Here is a 22296-nt window from a genome sequence, read left to right as displayed (position 1 = left end):
TTTTTTTTTGGCTAGGTAATGGGGTTAAGTGACTAGCCCAGGGTCACACCTAGTAAGTGTCAAGTGTCTGAGGTTGAGTTTGAACTCAGATCCTCCTGTCTCCAAGGCTGGAAATTTATCCACTATGCCACCTAGCTGCCCTGCCCCTACTTTTTTAATAGTAATGTTTCTCCCTGAAATTATTCTGAAGAACCAGGTAAAATTTTCAAGATTTCCTTTCATGATGAAATCTTGGAATGAGCTATGGAATTCAAACAGTAGGCCTTTATTAAATTTCTCAAACAGTCACCAGAAATGGCTTATCCATTTGAACTCAAATAAGGGAAGAAAAACAGGTAAAGCCATTTTTTGAACCATTTTTCTTTAATAATTTTTCTTAGGGGAATATTTTGAAAATTTTCAAAAAGATTATCTTTTCTCTTTAAATACAATTATTTACATTTGGTTTGTACTGTAATGTGCTAAGATAGGCAGCAGGGAATATGCAAAGGAAAATAAGGTAGATACAGCTCCTGCTTTTAATGACCTTCCATAAAAACAAAGGGAGAGGGGTCAGAAACACTAGAAAAAAACAGAATTTTGTTTAGTTAGTTACACCACTTATTTGGGTATTGAAAGTTTGATGATTTCAGTCTAGAAGCTGGGATAATCTCCAAGGACCAGCAAGCCTAACCCCTTGTCATTTGCCCCCTACCTCACTGAAAAAAGTGTTTCAACAAAGCCAGAATCCAAGCTATCACTTTATTTCAGATGAGAGTCTGTCCCTTCCTTTCTCAAACAGAACAAATCTGACTTAATTTTATGCACCATACTCAATTATTTGAATTGCACTAATAGCCTTCTCTGGCCTTTGGTAAGGATTCCAGGACCACAAAAGGAGTGACACTGTTGGGAAACAAGTCCAGGTCTTATTCTCAGTACAGTGTTCTTTTTGGCTTCACTCTTGCTGCCTCTAACTTTAAGTATTGTATTACTGCATTGTAACATTAAAAAAAAATTTAAATATTGAATTGAGAGCTAATAATTTTATTATAAAAAATACAGTGTAAAGATTACTTGATACTTAAAAATGTTATTCTGTATTTGGCCATTGGGGAAAAAAGCAAGTTACATAATTTATGTCATTAAATATGAAAATTTTTTGCAAATATTAAATAATCCATGTAAGGATATATGAACATTTCCATTGTATACACTGTAAAACAGATAATGATTAAAAGTTTTCCCAAGACCATGCTGTAATTCAGAACTAAGCTTAGATGCTGACATTCTTGATTCTTGTTACCTTATATTAGAGTCCACATATATTTTCAAACCATGCAAAGTAATATTCATTTTTCAGTAAGGTTCCTGAATTCGCAACATATCTTTTCCCATACTGACAAAAAATCAGCTTCTACTTACTTAATATACTTTTATGACTTGAAACATCTAAGTTTATCATTGTTGATGCAAAAGAACTATGTCACTGCTATTAGTATCTTAATGCTTTATATTAGCAACATAAAACATTATTACTTGAACATTACAGATAAAAAACCAAACTGATTACAAACTAAATAAAATTTTACAATACCTTCTACAAAATCGTTTTCATTAAATAGTTGTTTTTCTCCAACTGGTCCATCTTCATCTTCTTGATCATCTTCTTCATCAGGATTATTAATAACTTCCAGGCCAGCCTCAATAACTTCCACCAACTCATCTCTCTTGTCTTTTCTAACAGGCTTTTCCTCTGGGTGTCGAGTGAGACCCATCTCCAATTGGAAGACTTTCATTAAGGTAAAACTTTCAAAGGGGATGACACCATATTCACTAGGTAGTTTAGCTCCTATGCCTACCTCAGCTTTGTCAATCTGAGAATGAAGAAACTCCAAAAGATCACTAGGTATTTGTTCTTTGGTGCCTTGAAAACTCATACCATTTGCTCTAGTGTTCTTTTTTTCTTGCAATGATCTCATTTTCTCACTCATCTCCTGTAATTCTTGCTTGAGTTGGGCAATCTGACGTTTCAGGCTAGATGCCCTAGTTTGATAATGTTCTTCTTGTTCTTGGAGGAGAGCCTGGTAATACTCTTTACCATAATTCTCTCCAATGATGCCAGGAAGAGAGGCATTGCCATCGGTCTGTGGAGCACACTCAAGAAGGTACATAAATAATATCAAAATACACAGCAGGGCAAGACCCAAGAGAAGCCAACGGGTCCTGGCTTGAAGCATTAAACCTCTTCTGGGCATTCTTATCAATAGACAGTTTCTCAATGCTACAAGTTCTTTTCTTGTTCATACTTTAGAGAAACATCATCATTAAAATCTTTCAGATGAATAAAACCAGGATTCTTATAAAGGATGCAAACATTAATTCTGCTGCAGCTCAAAAAATTATCTTTATGCATTAGTAATTATTGTTTGTAGATACGGTAAGAATAAAGGAACATTTCCTGTACTGTTACCACAAAGTCCAGAGAGATAATGCAATGTGATTTAGCAAGTCAGATAAAATCCATTATATGGGTAATGATTAGCCTGTAACAAAAATTAGAATAAAAAATTTAATTTCAAAATACAGTATTTTGAAACCATTAAACATAACAATCAGCAGTAGGAGCAAATGTTTATCCAAGTAAAGAGGAAATTAGGCAATCAAATGTACTTTACAAAAATAGTAAACTTTCATTTGGCATTTAACAAATTCTAATAATTAACATTTCCAATTCTCCACATCATGATTATAACTGGAATTCATAATGATAACTCCAAGATACTAGAATAGAGAGGGGCAAATATTTGGCCTGCAACAGTCCTGAGTATAAGCCAAAACCAAATTAAAATGTAATTGGAGAATATTTAACAAAATAAACAAAAGCACAACAGAACATAATGTTAATATGTGGTTTTCTAAGTCAATATGCAACCCACAGAGATCTTTATATATGTTTAGTGGCCCTCATTTCTATCTAACATAATGTACTCGAAGATCCCAAGATGTATTTTAATTAATTAAATATTAAATTATATCAGCAGACTTTTACTAAGTGCCTTTTAGTATATTCTTGTTCTTTGAAAATTAGTAACCTATGTATAGTTCATATAACTCTCTTAATAACTTAGAATACTCAATAACCTAAGATATCTGATTCCCCAACTATAACAGTTTTTAGAGTTCCTCTTTTAAAAGCTAGTTTCCTTATTATCTCACTTAAGACGTCATCTAAATATTTATCATAGTTTCTTACTGAGCAGTGTAGTGTCTTTCTTCAGCAAAACCAAATCAGTATTTTATATTCAAGCTCCATCAGTTTCTATAGTTCAAACCAGCAAACTGAAGAAACCTTAAAGTTAAATGGGAAAAAAGTAAATTGTACATTAGAACTACGAAGGATACAGACATCTGGAAATCACATTAAGGAAATTTTAACATCCAAAGACCTCAACGTGATTACTACATCATTCGGTTATAAGATCACATAATTTTTTCCACTGTGTTACACGGCACCAATTTTCCTTCAAGTCTGGAATGGTTTAGATTAAAATTGTCTAAAGAGCAAAACTGAAAATTTTTCAATCAAGTACTTAGGACATAAAAGTTTCTCTATTAATTCCCATTAACTCCATATAAAACCTATTTCAAATAAAGGTATCCCTATTTCTAAATGGAAATGATCCCTAATTCTTTTATTGGTGCATTTTCTAAATCAGAAAACTACCCCCTCTTTTTCTAAGGATGAAGAAAGGTGAATTTAGGAAAAGGCTAAGTTGTGCAGTGGATAGAGCACTGGCCCTGGAGTAAGAAGGACCTGAGTTCAAATCTAGCCTCAGACACTTGACACTAACTAGCTGTGTGACTCTGGGTAAGTCACTGAAAGAAAGAAAGAAGAAAGAAAGAAAGAAGAGAGAGAGAGAGAGAGAGAGAGAGAGAGAGAGAGAGAGAGAGAGAGAGAGAGAAAGAAAGAAAGAAAGAAAGAAAGAAAGAAGAAAGAAAGAAAGAAAGAAAGAAAGAAAGAAAGACAGACTTGCTGACTACTACCTTACTGAACAGTGACTATAAGAAGTAGAGGGTGGAGGGTAAAGCAGATGAAGGGTATGAGAAACTGCTAGCTCAACTTGTAACTCAGTCTTCTACTGTTTCTACATCTTCCATGATGGCAAGAGGTAAATGAAAATATCTAATTAGAAGAGAACTTCCACAGTGAAATTCTAAACATTCCAGCCCTCATCTACTATAATGTCACTTACATGACTGATAAATTAGGAATATACTGCACTGTGTGTCTTTGAGGAAAACTCATTAAGATGAAATTAAACCTTTGAGATTTTTAAACAGCAAATACTAAAGACTTTACCAGCCTTAACCATTTATTATCTAATGAAGCAACCTGATAACGTTAACTCTCATTTACATTTGGGAATCTTTTAGTCTTCGCCTCAGACCCAACTTTTTGCTTATATCTAATCTGACTTTTGAGTAGAACTAAATAATTTCACCACACAGGTTCTACTCTGTTGCCTCACTGTGGCATGGAGGTGACCCTGGGTTCTTTAAAGCTATGCCAGTGACAAGAAATGGTTCTTGCTGTTGTTAGTTAGTCATTTTCAGTCATGTCTGACTCTTCATGACCCTATTTGGGGTTTTCTTGGCAAAGATACTAGTGGTTTGCCATTTCCTTCTACAGATGAGGAAACCAAGGCAAACGAGGTTAAGTGACTTACCCAGGGTGACAGTAAGTGTCCAAGGCCAAATCTGAACTCAGGTCTTCCTGATTCCAGGCCTGGAACTCTATCTACTACACTACATTACCAAACTATAAAGGATTCAAGTAAGGTCTAGTTGAAAAACTAAATCTCTTCAAGAACTAATCTTGCTAAGTGCAAGGAGGTTCATCACTAGGATCCTACATGACAAATTCTTAATCATTAATAACAAATAATTAATCATTTGTTAGTGCTGTTATATAAGTACATTTTGTCTATGTACAGGGTGACCTCAAAAGCTCCAAATCTAACTTCTTTGCCCCAAACTCTGTTCTTTGTGGTTTCCCTATTTCTGTCAGTGATACTCTCCCCAGTCATGACAACCCATAACTGAAAAAATTCACATTTTTCAGTTCAAGAAATGATGCTATATAAACATCAAATTTAAGGAAACATATTTTTGAATGACACTGGTAAGCTGGAAAGCATCCAAAGAAAGATAAAAAGGATGGTGAAGGACCTTAAAATCATGCCATAGGAAGATCAGATGATGGTAATGGAGATAGAGATGTTTGGCCTAGAAAAGAGAAGACTTAGGATGAACATGATAACGGCCTTCAAGTATCTGAGACTTGTCCTGTGTGGCTCCAGAAGACAGAAAAACAAGAAATAGGTAGAAATTAGAGTAGCAGATGGTAGTAGCTGGATGAATGAGAAAACTTCTTAGCAACGGGAGCTATACAGAAATAGAAATGGCCACCTTGGGAAGTAGTGGGTTTCTGCACATCAAAGTGCTTCAAGCAAAGGATGAATGGTCACTTTTCAGGCATGTTGTACATGGGATCATGTTCAGGTATAGATTGGAGCACTGTCCAACTCTGATTAGTATAAGAAAGGCATAAGACGTGAAATTCCTGTCGTGCTGTTTCATAAATTCCACTCAAATATTTTTCCAGTAAGTTTTCTTCACTAAAACTCTGTTTATAGCCAGAACAACCACTTCCACATTGATGTAATCTCAGAGACTATGCATTTCAATCAGACAGTCATGTAGTTTCTATAAAACAGATTTCAATTCAAGCATTTACTTTATCCAGTTCCTGAGGCAGAAAAAACAGTTTGGCTGTGTCCCAGAAAGCTGTCTGTTTTGACAACTAAAATCTCAGCTACTTCTAGGAACATAAACAATACCTCAATGAGACTGTTTTCTTTCCTGACCTATAGATTCAATTCTTATCATGCTTTTTAATGTAGACTCAAAGGCATGGTTCAGAGATGATTCTAAACAATGTTCTAACTACAAAAAAAAAAGTGTTAAAATTCTTGAGCAACAGATTTGTTTTTCCTCTTTGAAGCTTTACTCAAACAAAGGCAAGTGGATTTTTTAAAAAGGAATATTTAAATAATTTAAATAAGAATTTAAATAAAAGAAAGGAAATCAAATTTAGCTGGATATTCAGTGCCAAAGACAATTAAAACTCACACGACCCTTTCTAAATCAGTAACGAATACCAATAAGAAAGAATTCAAAGTTTAAAATACTCTGGAAGGTCTGGTGTCCCATCCTTTTACCCAAGAATACTGAAAGAGGACTAGAACACCAAAGGTAGAAAATTCAGTAAGACTAATCCTTTTATAATTTAATTCTTTTTTGCTCAGCCTTAACATGTAAAGACTTAACAACTTTATCTTAGTTATGATATATAATCCTGTGTATTATTCAAGCAACTAATACAATAGGCAGAAAAGAACTAAAGAATTTTCACTAGTCTTATTATCTTTAGACAAGTTGGTATAAGAGAAGGTATCCATACAGAATATATATATATATATATATATATATATATATATATATATATATATATATAAAATATGATTAAATATATGTGAACTTAAAATCCTTTAAAATCCTTTTCCATTATCACCCCAAAATTTAAATACAGAAAATTCTTAATGAATTACTCAAAAATCAATCTTAAGCTCATTAATGTATTTCTTTTTAGTGAATTAGTAAAAATAGCCACAAATGCAAGAGTATGAAAATAATATTAAAAACTTTTGCAAAAATATTCATTAAAATGCTTAAAAGGATAGGAAATAAAATTATCTTTTAAAAACTGGCTTCAAAAGGTGGAGAGAAATTTGAAAATTAAAAGTTTTTCTCAACCTTACTAAAAGCACTTTTTTCCCCCAAAGAACTATTTTTTAAACAACAATTACAGGTTCTTCTAAGGTTGTATTATGCTAATATAATCTAATAAAAGTGGTATTTAATTCAATAGGTGTAATTCTACATATAAAAATAATCAACTCAATTTAACTTTTCTTTTGTGTAAATGTATATTCCTTTAAACATCTACTCTATGTTGCTCAACAAAAACTTGTTGACTCATTGAGTATAAATAAACAGGAGAAAATTTTCATTTTCTCCTTTTTTTTAAACTTAAACTTTACTTTGTCACATACTAAAATCCTTAGAAAAAGACAAAAATGAAAAGGGACTATAAAACAGAAAAATGAAAAAGTAGTAGCTGGAAAAACTTTAATGCCAAGTAAAAATGCTGGAATAACCCAGTAATGGTACTTCATATTAATTCTAGATATTTTAAGAAATAATTATGCAAATATGAGAAATTTGACTACAGGAGGTTTATCCTGTTCTACCTAAACAATATTTCAACTCAAACATAATTAAAACAGGGAGAAATAACATTTTAAAATTAAAAAAAAAATCTATGGTTTTACTAAAGGTCCCTAGTATTATAAATTTTCCTTCATTCTTTTCATAAACTACTTCCAGATGTACTCCAAAAATTGTTAGCCATGTTTCAGACAGGGTAACTAGTATTGGTTAAAAGATGGTTAAATCTGAAGTGCATGTCTAAGTATTTGTTTTGTGACTTGTTCACAAAAATTTTATCTTCTGACAACATTAAGAAAATCTCTAATTTAATTTTTATTTTAAGCATTTTTTTACATAGTAAATGGTGCTACTGATGGTTGTCAGTCCAGTACAAATTATCTACTCTAATCACATACGGTAGCGCTTTCAAATAGCTAAATTTCAAACACCAGTAATGGAGAGGAACTTGAATACTACTTGATATACAGACCTCTACCCCCTCCTCTCCTTCCATTTGAAAAGAGGTAGTAGTTTGGTACTATGGAAGGAACGTCAATCTTGGAGTCAAAGGACCTGGATTCAAATTCTGGCTGTATCACATACTACCTGTGAGACCATAGAAAAGTAAAGTCTGTTTCTTCATTTGTAAAATTCAGGGAGGGGGGAATGGTAGACCCCAAAAGCCCTTTCCAGCTCAGAATGTGATACTATAGTCTAGAGAATTCCATTTTATCAATTTTAAGATCTTCATAATTCCTCAAACCTGTCCTCACTTCTTTGTAACTGATACCCTCAAGTTGTTGACCCTACCACCTCAAACCCTTAAAGGAGCAGCGTGAAACTGAACTATAACTAATTACCAAGTCAGAGAGTAGGAAACACAGGCTAGGCAAGCACCACTTCCATCATAATGATGAATAAACACTAAATCCTTTGTGAACAAGGCACTCAATACATGAGAAAAAATTAAAATTAAGGCAGTAAGTACCAAACACATGGCACACACAATACATGCTACAGGGACAAAAAAAGAGATCACTGTGAATGAACATGAATGGTCAGTGACCGTTTCATAAAGGACATGGCATTTAAACTGAACCATGAATGAAGAGTACAATCTAGGCGTAAGAGTCATTCCAAGTGGCAAGTGCTTACGTATCAATATCTTCTACAAAGGATGATGCTGAGAAATTCTTGGAAAAATATGATAAAATCCTACAACTAAATCAACATAAGCCTTGCTGTTTGGCAGTGTCAGTCTGAATGTAGACAATTCAATTTAATTCAATAAACATTTATTAAGTACCTACTATGTGCCAATCACTGGGGAAACAAGTAAGAAAGACAATCCTCGCCTTCAAGGAACTTCAAATCTAAAGGGGAAAGACATACAAAAGGGTGCTAACAAAGGAGAAAATAGAAAGTATGCTGGAAAAAAAATGCTTAGGGATTAAGAAATGAAAGGTTCAAAGGCTTATCCTGGAAGCACTCAAAAACTTTATGCCTATGTATCATGAATACTTCTTTCAAGGAGAATGCTGAACATGCCAAGGACTCCAAAACATTTTGAAAACAAAAATGACTTTCTAGAATAAGAGATAAGAAATGACTGCTTACAGATATGACAGTCAATTCAGAATTAAGTTTTCTGTGTACAGTAACAATCAATACCAAATTAGAAAAAAGAAGAAAGAAGAAAAGACAACACTACATGTAGTTAGTTAAAAGAGCTCCAATTCAAATTCAAAGATGCAGAAAAATGGGAAATGGATAAGCATACTACATTAACCCTATTCCCTTTTCTTTGTTTTGTAAAATAGCTCTCCATTAATGTCTTTTGTTTTCTTTACGTCACCACAATTTCCCACCATATCTCTCTTCTTCCTTCTCTCCGAGAGCCATTTCTTGTTACAAGTAATACTTTTAACAGACAAAAAGGAAGAATGTAAATGAAGAGGAAAAAAATCAGCATAACTGATCAATAAAAGGAAAAAGTCTGAAAACATGTACAATGTACAATATCTGTGTGTCCTCCCACCTCTTCCAAGGGATGAGGGTAGATGTCTTCTCATATCTTTTTGAGTCATGTTTGGTTTTTATAATTTTGTAACAAAAAAAATTTAAAAAAAAAACAGGGGCAGCTAGCTGGCACACTGGATAGAGCTCCGGCCTTGGAGTCAGGAGGACCTGAGTTCAAATCTGGCCTCAGACAATTGACACTTACTAGCTGTGTGACCCTGGGCAAGTCACTTAACCCCAACTGCTCACCTAAAAGAAAATAAAAGGCAAAAAATAATTTTGTAACATTAACTTCTGATATTTTTTGGTGGTTATTCTTTCCTTTGTCATTATGTAGAGGATTTTCTTAGCTCTACTTACTTTACTCTGCAACAATTCATGTGTAATTTTCCTGGCTTCTCCATACTCATCTCATGATTTCTTACAACATAATTAATACTCCATTTCATTCATGCACCACAATTTGTTTAGCTACTTCCCAACTGATTGAAAACAAAGTAGATGTCAATACTTTGCTATCACAAAAAGTGCTGGTAAAAATATTTGGGTGTATATGGAGACTTTCTTATCAATGATCTCTTTAGGGTATGTGCCTAGTAACAGAATCTCTGGGTCAAAGGATATGAATATTTTAGTTATTTCATTTGCATAATTCTAATCAACCAAGTGCAAACTCTTAACAACTATATGAAATAATGTTCCAAATCTCTAACAATATGATGATGACAATTTTGTTAATTATATGTATGTCTTAGATACACCCGAATCCTTATCAGAGAAATTTTATACAAAGGTTTTTACCCATTCAACTTTCCAACCAAGGTGCATTAATTTTATTTGTTTAGAAGCTTTTTATTTTCATGCATAGGTATTGGAGATATCTATATTATCTTTTATAATTGCCTCTACCCCTTGTTGGGTTAAGGATACATCTCCTAGGGGCAGCAAGGTGGTGCAGAGCATAGAGCACAGGCCCTGAAGTCAGGAGGACCTGAATTCAAATCCAGCTTCAGACCAAACATCTGACATTTATTAGCTATGTGACCCTGGGCAAGTCACTTAAACCCAATTGCCTTAAAAAAAAAAAAAGACCACATCTCCTCATAGCTGTGTATATGATATGCTTCTCTTCTAATTATTTTATAACATGATTTTTTTAAATACTAAAGCCACATACCATCTACAACATATCATGGCACATGGCATAAAGTATTAGATCTAACCTTAATTTCTGCCAGACAACTTTCCAGTTTCCCCAGTATTTTACTGATTCTCTTTGTCTAGTGTTATTCCATAGGTCTAGCTCTCTATTTTTTTTAACCAGTAACAGATGATTTTGATGACTATTCCCTCATAATAAAGTCTGAGATCTGGAAGTGCTACTCCCCTTTGTCCCTACCTCTTTTTATTACTTCCCTTGATATTCTAGATCTTTCATTTCTCCAAGTGAAATCTGTTCTTATTTTATCAAGTTCTATAAAATATCCTTTTGATAATTTGTTTGGAATAGTATTAAAAACCATAAGTTAACTTTAGTAATATCATAATTTTTATTATATTAGTATAAGCACTGAATATTCCTCTATCTATTTAAGTTATTCTTCATTTTTTTACAGAGTATTTTTTAACCCAGCTTAGTCAAAATGATTTCTTGGACAAATCACTATAGTTTGTTTGATGCTGTTTTATTGAAAACATTTGGATAAATGTTCATTAATGATATTGATCAATAATTCTCCTGTGTTTTATCTTTTCCTTGTATTAGTAGGACTATATTTGTCTCATAAAATCATTCTGGCATAGGGCTGTCTCAATTTTTAAGGATATTTGTGTAGCATGGGTATTAACTGTGTTTAAAGGTCTGATAGAATATAAATCTATTAAGACAAGATTTTTTTTGGGGGGTAGCTCTATTTTCTTTTCTGAGAATGAAATAAAATCTCTATTTGGCCTTCTGTTATTCTGTATTTTATATTTTTGAAGATATTCCTCCATTTCTTTTGTGTTTTCAGTTTTATTGGCATATAACTGCATATTAGCATCTGATTATTCTTTATATTTGTTTTGGTTTTGTTGTAACTTTACCTTGCTCATTTGTTATTTCATTCATTTGGGTTTTTTGTTTGTTTGTTTGTATTGCTAGGCAATGGGGTTAAGTGACTTGCCCAGGGTCACACAGCTAGTAAGTGTTATGTGTCTGAGGCTAGATTTGAACTCAGGTCCTCCTGAATCCAGGGCCGGTGCTCCATCCACTACGCCACCTAGCTGCCCCCATTCATTTGTTTTTTTTGTCATAATCTCTTTAATCATATTGCTCAAAGGTTTAACCACTTGAGAAGTCTTTTCAAAGAACTCAGCTTTTAGTTTATTTCTACAGGTTTTTAATTTCCAATTTATCTATTTCTTTTCTATTTAATATCTCCTCTTTTATGCTTATTTTGTTTGCAATTTCTCTGTGCCCTAATAAATGTTTGTAAACATTCAATATTATGCTGAGAAATATGTGTATTCTTCAGTAGTCTCACTTAAAAGCCACCAGAAGTCTTTTAGCTCTTGTTCTGTAGGATTTGTTCAGTTCTATAAGTTCTCTTTTATCTATCAGATACATCTGAGAGAGTGGTATTGAAATCTCCTGTCACTACCATGCTATTGCAAGTGTCTTCTTGTACCTCAATACAAGATTACAAAACTAACTTTCCCTGTTTTTGAAGTTTTGCTCCTTAGTTCCTTTTTCTTTCTTGCTTTTATCTAGTTAATTCTTTCTCTCTTTTTTGTCCCAATTAAGTAGTTAGGTAGAATCCCCCTCTCACTCATTTTGTTAGTTTTTAAATTTTACTTTCTGTGCCTTTTTCAAAAAAATTTCTTTCCTTCATTATCTTCACAATTTGTCTCTATTTTTTTGTTGTTGTTGTTGTTCAGGTCTAGTTTTATCAAGTGCCTTATTTTTTTTTTTGAATTTCCATCTTTTTTAGTTAACAGTTAGGCTCAAGTTTGTAAGTTGGGCTACATCTTAATTTCCTTTATTCATTAGAACATATTATTCCATTCTCTCCTGTGGTTTCCTGTGGTTGCAAAATAGTACTGTCATTTAGATTTTCTTTTCCTTTCTATTTGAAGGTCTTTCTTCTGGTTGTTTATAGAATTTGTTGTCATTGGAATAGTTAAATTTAACCACTATGTAGCTTGGAGTTTGCGGCACAGGGTTTGTTTCTAAAGGTTATCTGTGGATTTTTCCTATTTACACTTTGTTTTGTGTTCAAAAGTTCTCAACAATTTTCTTGTACTATTTTTTGCATTATGGTGATCAGGTTTTTTTTTACTTGTCACATTCTTCTAGGAGACCGATAATCTTTAAATTGTTTCTACTTAGCCTGCCTTTGAGATTAATATACTTCTTCTATTTCTTTTATCTGGGGTGATTAAGAAGCAAATAATTTGTTCATGTCTAGTTTTATCAAATGCTTTTAAAAAATCTTTTTTTAATTGAATTTCCATCCTTCCAAGGGCAATATAGGCCTAGAATACAAGGTCATTTACGAAATATTTCAGAGAATAACAGAAGAAATATTACCTCACTAAAACACACACACACACACACACACACATCCCACACACATCTGTGGAAGGGAAAATGAGCCTGTAGAAAGCTTAGCATGAGAATCAATTAAGTTAGATAAACAAATACACTTCTCCTCTGTGACAACAAGCAAGTATGTGTTTGAAAGTATCATAAGTTTCTTCCTGCACTGATTCAAACTTATGCTGATCTGATGCACAATTTTAGTGTCTATGAAGCAATTATATCAAATCTTGACCACTTCTGACTAAACACGTTCTTGCAGTTTCTCATCCTGTCATCAAATTGTTTCCAAACTGCCACCAGGGTTCAACATTTGAGTGCCAACTGATTCCCAATGGATTGTCAGACACATTCACATATCGTCATTTGCAGTATGTAATCTACACTGGAGTAGCTCCCTCATTCTCCTCTGTTACCCTGTAATCATACCTCATCATCTGTGTAATCAAGTGATCAAGATGTTAAGAATATGTGTAGTCTTTCAAAGCAAATATCATGCTGTTTGAAAATCAGAATTTCTGGGCATGCTCATTACAGGCCATCTTGAAACCATTGTGGACCACCACAAATGTTCTGCAAGGAAAAAAAAAACATGTTGCTTCTCATTGCAAAATTAAGTCTGTTTTCTGATTTAAACTTAACCTCTGTTTATGTTACTATTCTTTCAACTAGCAAATTTTCAAATAAACATTTTACAATACAGGTCAGTAGAGTATCTGTGAGAAGGTAGCTGATTTTCAATGGTAAAAGGGAAGACAGTCATATCAGAAGAAATTCTTTCCTTATGAAGATTAGTTTTTATATAAATATTAAAAATGAAGCAATAAATGCAACTGAATTTTACACATATTCAACATTTAACGCAGCACTTGTAATTAGACAATAGAAAAGTAAACATTTAAAATCATAATTGCATATTCATTTTCATCAACTGGGTAAGTTTTATATTTAGTAACTATAATTATGGAATACAAATTTTAATTTGGAGCAGTATTTAACAAAGGCGATCACTGTAGTTATTGTAAGCACTTAATGAACGAACCTAAAAAAAATATCATGAGTACAATATTCAATTACTCTGGGGAGTTCACACACTTTTTTGTTGTTGTTGAACAAGGTTCAAGGACAAAACACGCTGGGAACCACTGTCCTTGAATATTGTAAGACTTTTGCTTGTGTCCTCTTAAAAAAGTTTTTAAAACATATTTTCTTTCTCTTTTTTTACATTTGGTTTTTCTATCACCTTCACTTCCAAATACATCCCGATATATTTTCCACCCAAAAAGTGCAAAAAATGCAAAAAGAAAAAAAAGTAGCTTAGCAAAACTCATCAACTCTCACAGTATTATACAATGTTCTACACAAACAGTCCCCCAGTTCTACAAGGAGGATGTGCATTCTTTTAAAACTCTTCTTCAGGGCCAAGTTTGGCCATCATAACTACAGGGTTTTGGTTTTTTGTGTTTGGGTTTGTCCCACATGTACTGCTGAAGTCATCATGTATCTGCATACTGTTTTTGGTTCTTTTCATTTCCACCGCTGCTTAGTTTCCCTATTGTGTACAATATTTTATAGTGTAGTCAGTCCACATGTTTTCTTGGTTCTTACTTTCCATCTAGGAATGCTGCATCTCTCTCATTCTTACTGTAGAGCAATAGTCCATTATATTGCTGTACTACAATTTGGTTAGCCATTCCCAATGAAGGATCTTTACTTTTTTCCTGATTCTCTGTTACTGGAACATAAAGGGCTGCTATGAATAATGAGTACCTCATGGGACCATTTTTTTCTCTTTTACTTCCTCTGCACATATACCTAGATGTAAGAATCTCTGAGTCATACGTCAGTTTACTCATTTTCTTATTATTAATCCAGATTGCTTTCCAAAATGGCTGGGCCAATTTACAGCTCCACCAGTGTGTTTGTGTGTCTATCAAACTCTATCAGTCTTTCCAATGCAGACTATTCTCATTATGTGTCACATTTGCCAATTTGCTGATTGTGAAGTGAAAACTCAGTTGTTTTGATTTTTACTTCTCTTTTTATTAGCAATTTGAAGTATATATTAGGTCAGTTAGGTCTCAATTAGATCAATGACCACTAAAAAAAGAGACTGGACTAGGAAGACACACAGGAAAAATCACACAGAGGAAAATGAGCTATTGTTTGGATTATAACATGGTCGCTCATTGAGTTAATCCAACCAGCAAACACATCCTGGACAACCACTGAAGATGCATGACGAGCTGGGTTCTCAACTGAATAGGAAGATGATGAAGTGCACTACACTTAGGAAATTGTATAGCATTGTCTAAGACCCCAACCTATCCCCTGCCACAAAAGCCCACACGTTAAAAAAAGCAATATTGTTCCAGCGATGCTATGTGACTGAGAATCATAGAATGCCAGAATCTTAGAACGAAAATTTTAGATAACTCAAAGAGAATGGGAAAAACAGAGGCTGTAACTATCACAACAGATTTCCAACAATGACTTAGTGAATTAAAAGTTGAATAAAAGACAAAGGACACATGATTTTTTTAAAAAAGGATATAGCTTGGTCTTTTTGCTAGAGTGAAGGATAACAGAACACTCTGAATGCTGCATTGATATTCAAGAGATACTATAAGTTGCAAATGAAGGATGTATGTAATAACCTGGGCAAAAAGGCATGACCAGGTTACGACCTGAACTAGTGTAAGAAATGTTCACATCTATGGAAGTGGGTCATCCCTCTACCACACCATAGGAGCAATGAGGCCAGCACCTGTATCTTATCTAAACTTATCTTATCTAACAGGAGCTTACTAAATGCCTGCTTAACTGTTGTTGAATACCTTGAATTTACAATAGTTGTACAGTTATAATACTTGTATGCTATAATACACGCCTGCACAACCTGTTGTCTTAGGGCAGCTTACTTACGGCGGCCCTCAGGCACCTTGCAGCATGCCAAAGGATTTCCTCTACGTATAAAGGATGTTTTCCTCTGCATTTTTCACAGGCCCACCAGAAATTCTTTGGTGTGCTACAAGCAGCCCTCCATAAGCACCTGCAGGCTGCAAGTTGTGCAGGCCTGATATAATGGAAAGAGTGCTGAACTTGGAATGAGGAAGACATACATTCAAATCCAGAATCTTACACTTGTGACCATGAACAAGTCACTTAACTTCTCTGATGCTGAGTTTCCTAATCTGTAAATTCCTGAAATCTTTTACAGATCTCATAATAATAAAAAAAGAATTTATATAATATATTTTTAAACCCAAAATAAAAATGTTAGCAAGTCTGTAAGTTTTTTGGGTTTTTTTTGTTTTTTTTTTTTCCTACTTGTAAACTGTTTGCTTTTTTAAAAAAAAGTTTTGGTAAGCCTTCTTGAATAATTTATCCTAACAGAGCACCCAGATCCTTCTAAATATTCTGAAATAATACTAATACTATATTTGCTATATATTGGTCTCTCCTCCAGATCTATCTTTTGGTTGCAGGTGGTTTTAAACTCTCTATGTGTTATTTTCTAATCTTGTTTTTTCACTTGCTCAATAACTCTCCTATTGATTTTTTTATATTTTCAGGTCTAATATTATAATCTTCATATTTGTCATTTTCCCTATTATTTCTTTCTAATATTTCTTAATATCTTTCAATCCTGGATATTTAATTTTTCCTAATAATTTTAAGTTCATCTTTTATTTCCTCTTAGGATATTTCCATCAGTGTTAATTAACCTTAATTTTTTAATGTGTCATTCACCTACTTCAGGACATCTCAAGATACCTTACACCATTTTTCTTTGCATGTGCTTTGGCCTAGGTTTCACATGTTCCATAGGATTTATGTTTTATTGTATCTGACCTTTTCTTTGCCTTATTTTCTTTTTCAGTAGGTTTTAACAGGCAGCTAGGTTGCCCAATGGGCAGAACAGCCAGGCCTGGAGTCAGAAAGACCTAAGTTCAAATCCAACCTCAGACACTAGCTATGTGACCCTGAGCAAGTCACTTAACCCCATTTGCCTCAGTTTCCTCATCATAAAATAAGCTGGAGAAAGAAATGGCAAACTACTTCAGTATCTTTGCCAAGAAAAGCTCAAGTGGGGGCACGAAGAACCAGACACAACTGAAATGAGTTAAAAACATGAATCTTTAATATTCTTATGTTTATTTTTGGCTGCTGTTTGTCTCTTCTATGTTTGTTATTTTTGAGAGGGGAATGAAGATCCTGGCTCCTCTGCAGTCTCTCACTGCATCATCACAGAAAGTCATTGCTTAATTTCTACTAATATCTGCCAGCCAGCCATAGTGATACTTTTATAATTAATGCAGGGTTAACAAGGCACTAGACCAGGGGTGGGGAACCTGTGGCCTTGAGGACACATGTGGCCTGTTAGGTCCTGAAGTGTGGTCCTTTGACTGAATCCAAACTTTACAGATCAAATCCCTCTAGTAAAAGGATATGTTCTGTAAAACTCGGACTCAGTCAAAAAGCTGCACTCCAGGACCTAGAAGGCCACAGGTTTCCCACTCCTGCACTAGACCAAGATCACCAGTCAACTAATTTTTTTTTTTGCAAGGCAACTGGGGTTAAGTAACTTACCCAGGGTCACACAACTAGTGAGTATCATGTGTCTTGAGGTCACATGTGAACTCAGGTCCTCCTGACTCCAGGGCTGGCACTCTATCCACTGCACCACCTAGCTGTCCCTAGTCAATTCATTTTTGACAAAATATTAAGCAACTGCTTGTATGCTGAAATCCAGTTGGCTGAAATAATTTGGGAAGTTTAACCTATCCAATCTTGATGAATACCAGTTAGGTTACTCCACCCATTCCTAATATTACAATCCTTAACAATTACTACCACACATTAAAACTTTCCCCTCTTTTTCTTGGTTCAGTTTAATCACAAATATTGTCTCCATTACCAATCTCAATCTCTACCCCCAAAAAAAAAATGAAGGAAGGAAAGAAAGGGAAGAAGAAAAAGAAGAAAGAAGGAAGGAACAAGAAAGGAAGGAAGAAAGAAAGAAAGAAAAAAAAAAAAAAAAAGAAAGAAAGAAAAGAAAGAAAGAAAGAAAGAAAAGAAGAAAGAAAAAAGAAAGAAAGAAAGAAGAAGAAAGAAGAAAGAAAGAAAGAAAGAAAAAGAAAGAGAAAGAAAGAAAGAAAGGAAGGAAGGAAGGAAGGAAGGAAGGAAGGAAGAAAGAAAGAAAGAAAGAAAGAAAGAAAGAAAGAAAGAAAGAAAGAAAGAAAGAAAGAAAGAAAGAAAGAAAGAAAGAAAGAAAGAAAGGAAGAAAGGAAGGAAGAAAGGAAGGAAGAAAAAAAGACAAGACATATCCCAATTTAGTGGGCAAAGGCTGTGCCTGGAGTCAGGAAGAGCTAAGTTCAAATCTGACATTTGAAACATACTAGCTATGAAACCCGCAATAAGTCACTTAAGTTCTGTCTGCCTCAGTTTCCTCAACTGCAAAATAGGAATAATAATAGCATCTTCCTTCCAAGATTGCTGTGAAGATCAAATGAAACTATATTTGTAAAGTGCTTAAGATAGTGCCTGGAACATAGTGGACATTTAATAAATGCTTGCTCCCTTTCCCTTTAGAGACCAATTGTCTCTAAAGTGGGGACCAGGCCCCAAGGGAATTGTGGCCTGAATGAAGGAGGGTACCAAGATGGGTTATACATTCCATCCTCCCTATCATAGTCAACATAGGTGTTTAACTCAAACCCAAGTACACTTGCTCTTGTCCCTGAACACTTAAAATTCTGCTCCTGCCCTTCACTGTGTAAACTCTTTCCAACCTCCTCTCCCTCTTCTAAGCAGGGATTCTGCCCCTCAGGACAGCTATAACCTAATCACTGCCCAGGCACCCACAACACCAGCTCCACAAGGATCACTGGAAAACCATCACCCACCCATCCTCATTCTCCTTCCTCCAGATCACTATATAGCAGCTGTGATGAATTCACTGCTTCTTAGAGGACAAGCTCTGAGTTCTGGGCACTGACTGACAAGAGCCCTATCTTTCCCCCTTTATGTTTAAGGTGTGTTAGCCAGAGTTTCATAGGATGAAAAGGCATGGCCAGGTTGTGATCTACATCTCAGACTTCAGTAGTTCTCTTTCCCCACAATTCCAATCCTCTTCCAAACTTTCCCATTTCTGTCAAGGACACCACCATCCTTTCTTTCATCCAGGTTTGTAATATCAGAATTATCTTCAACTCCTCACTCTCTCTCACCCCAAATATCCATTCAGTTGCCAAATCTTGTCGTTTCTACTTCCACATCTCTTCCTCCCTACACATAGCCATCACATCAGTTCAAGCCCTCATCACCTCACACCTGGATTATTGCAATAATGCCCTAATAGCTGTATGTTATATATGTGTGTGTGTGTGTGTGTGTGTGTATGTGTATATATATATGTGTGTGTTGTGTGTGTGTGTGTGTGTGTGTGTGTGTGTGTGTATGTATACATATGGAACAGCTAGGGAGCACAGTGGACAGAGTGCTGGGCCTGAAGTTGGAAAGACTCATCTTCCTGAGTTCAAATCCAGCCTCAGACACTAGCTACGTGAACCTGGACAAGTCACTTAAACCTGTTTGCCTCAGTTTCCTTATCTGTACAATGAGCTGGAGAAGGAAATGGCAAACCACTCCAGTATCTCTACCAAGAAAATCTCAAACAGGTTTATAAAGAGCCAGACATGACTGAAAAATTACTCAACCGTGAAAATATTACATGTGTGCATGCGCGCGCACGCACACACACACACACACACACACACACATATACTCAATATATGCAAATTCAGTTCTTTTTTTAACTAATAGAGGTATAAAATCCAAGGTTTGGATATCGCAGTTTTACACAACTTTGAGCTAGGCCTGGATTAGGAAATGATACCATACTTATTTATTCATCATTGTTAACATTCCCTAAGCCACAAATAGTGGAAAGCAGCCCTCACAAAGACCTTCAAGTCACAGTCCACTATTTTAATTAAGCAGAACTAAAATAAAGTACAAAATAAATGACTGAGATTAACAGATTATCATAAACACTTTCACATTTTACTTTATATAGAAAAATAAACTTTCCTCTTCACGTTCTGAGCTATTGTTTTAATAATGTGCTACAAAGAAAACATGACTGAAAATGAAATTCATCTTGGCACACAAGAAGTAAGACACAGCCACTGTAACAGTTCTCAGAAAGTTAAAATGCACATTGCACAACTCTTTTAAATTTAGACTGTAATAATCAATATAAGATCAAACTTTAAAATACAGATGCTTAAGATATTACTAAGCAAAAAAAACAAACAAAAACCCACAGCAGGCTTCCAATTCCTACCACATCCCTAATCTTACCACAAATATGAGATGCTCTATCGTCACCTAAATTTAAACAGCTTACTTCACAAGAAGGATTTGTGATTTTCTAGAACAGGTAACACAACAACAACAACAATAATAACGTTTACACTAACAATTTAAGGTTTTTAAAGCTCTTTGTTTATCACAACAACCTAGAGAGGAAGGGAAAGAATTAAGTGATGAGGTGGAACAAGAAAACACAAGATTTGGCAAAACAATGGATTATCCCCATTTTAAAGAAAAAGGAAACTCTGGCAGAGAGATGTTAAGTGGAGCTCTGGCTCAATCTACTATGCTACTGCCTCCATCAATTCATAGCCTCTCAAAGATTTACTGAAAGAGCTTCAATACTTGCTGAGGCCATCCTGCAGTAAACCTAGTGATGAACCGGTAAACGACATTGCTAAGATGATCTTCCAAAGGCAGACATTTCATCAACCAGGACGTTGCTAGGATGATCATCCAAAGACAAACATTCCATCAACCAGGAGCTACACTCAGGACAGCGAACCAGCTTTAGAAGGACCAATCAGCCACTATCGGTCTCCCAAGAAACCAGGGTCCCCTCTACACCAATCAGAAGGAGGCTTGGGACTTACCAGCCTTGCTTTGGAGAACCTGGGTGTCCTCCACGCCAAGAAGGGCTAAGACTTCGGAGTAGGACTTAATTCTGGACCTACACACACAGAAGTTTTCTCTTCTCTCCCCCGGCTAACTAAAACAAATGTCTTCAACGCTTAAAAAAAAAACTGAGGGAGGAACCCTCCAAACTCTGAAATAAGCTATTTTTAACTAACTGTTCAGGTATAGTTTCTGGGTTTGGGTCGTTTAGAAAAGAATACAACATTGTATTCAATGAAAAGCAAAATGTTTTTCGTAGCAGTAACAGTTTATCACCAAGTAACCTGCAAAAGTGTGGCAAAGGGAGAGTGTGGGGAGGAAAGCCTAGCGATAGGAAAGAAACACTTGGTAACACTCAAGCAAAAACCGCTCCTCTGCTGGCAACCCCGCTGCTCTCCAGCCCAGCCCTCCTCCGAGGAGCCCAAGCCCTTTCCAAATGACTCCGCAGCATAAATCATTTCGGAGGAGGGAAGGAGAAAATGAATGCTTTTCCAATGCAAAAGTATAATACAATAAAGTTAGTCTGGAAGAGAAGAGAGGGCAGAGGCGGAGCCCGGGCACGCACACCCCCAGCCTGGGCTCCGCGCTGCCGGGGCCAGTCCGCAGTTAGTCCGTGTGTGCAGAGCCGCGAGCCGGCTGTCAGCCCGCGGGAGCGGAGCGTGGTACTCACCCCAGCCTGCGGAGCGCGAGGAGGGCGAGGACATGCCCCGAGGCCGGGCGGCGGAGCCTGCGGGCGGGCGCGGGGCCGCCTCGGAGCCGGCGGCTGCGGCTGCTGCAGAGCCCCCGCCGCGGGGCCGGAGGAACCACTTCCTCCGCCTCCTCCCCCCCCACCCCGCTCCTCGCACCACCCCTAGCCCTGTCCGCCTCGCCTCCCGGAATAACGGCCACTTCCTGTGTGCGCGAGGAAATGAGGCCGCCGCGCACCCTCCCGCGCCGCCACCGCCTGGGCCCTGCGTCCTGCGCGCGCTGCCCCCTCCCCCACGCCTACGCCGGCGCCGCGGGGAGCCCGGCAGCCAGCCCCCGAGCCCGGCTCGAGAACGAGGCGAGGAGCCCCGCCGCGCCCACACTCATCTCCCGCCCCCTACTGTCAACCGCCCTGGGAGGGAAGGGGCGGGGCGAGAAGGGTGGGGGAGAGGGTGGGGAGGAGAGAAGTGGGGGCCGAGAAAGTGGGGAGGGAGGGAGCGGGGAGGAGAAGGGGGAGGGGGAGGGAGTGGGAGTGAGAAAGTAAGAAAGAAGAAAGACAGAGGAAGAGAGAGTAAGGAGAAAGGAGGAGGAAAGGGGGAGAGGAGGGAAGAAGAGAGAGGGAGGAGGAAGGAAGTGAGAAAGTAAGAAAGAAGAGAGAAAGACAGATGAAGGAGAGAGTAAGGAGAAAGAAGGAAGAAGGGGGA

The 22296-nt window shown here is 36.2% G+C and overlaps 1 protein-coding gene across 4 annotated transcripts in view; it reads right to left on the bottom strand.

The window, feature by feature from the left end:
• The window catches only part of CSGALNACT2 (chondroitin sulfate N-acetylgalactosaminyltransferase 2), a 42894-nt gene extending 21117 nt beyond the window's left edge, over nt 1-21777 (bottom strand). Inside the window, exons 1-4 of one of the 4 annotated variants that reach the window (XM_021006130.2) lie at nt 21579-21777; nt 13343-13486; nt 3236-3331; nt 1577-2525 (exon numbers count right to left, since the gene is read on the bottom strand). In XM_021006130.2, the coding sequence (XP_020861789.1) occupies nt 1577-2237 (661 nt within the window). In that variant the 5' untranslated portion in view covers nt 2238-2525; nt 3236-3331; nt 13343-13486; nt 21579-21777. Of the gene's footprint in view, nt 1-1576; nt 2526-3235; nt 3332-13342; nt 13487-20886; nt 21545-21578 lie in introns of those variants that run through there. The other 3 variants (XM_021006131.2, XM_021006132.2, XM_021006133.2) reach the window with 3 other exon arrangements.
• Nucleotides 21778-22296: the final 519 nt, after the last annotated feature.

This window comes from Phascolarctos cinereus, unplaced genomic scaffold (assembly GCF_003287225.1).
Source record: "Phascolarctos cinereus isolate Bilbo 61053 unplaced genomic scaffold, phaCin_HiC Scaffold_3;HRSCAF=262, whole genome shotgun sequence".
In the NCBI taxonomy this organism is placed as follows: Eukaryota; Metazoa; Chordata; class Mammalia; order Diprotodontia; family Phascolarctidae; genus Phascolarctos; species Phascolarctos cinereus.
Note: the sequence above shows the minus strand (reverse complement) of the source record. Positions and strands in the feature narration are given on the sequence as shown.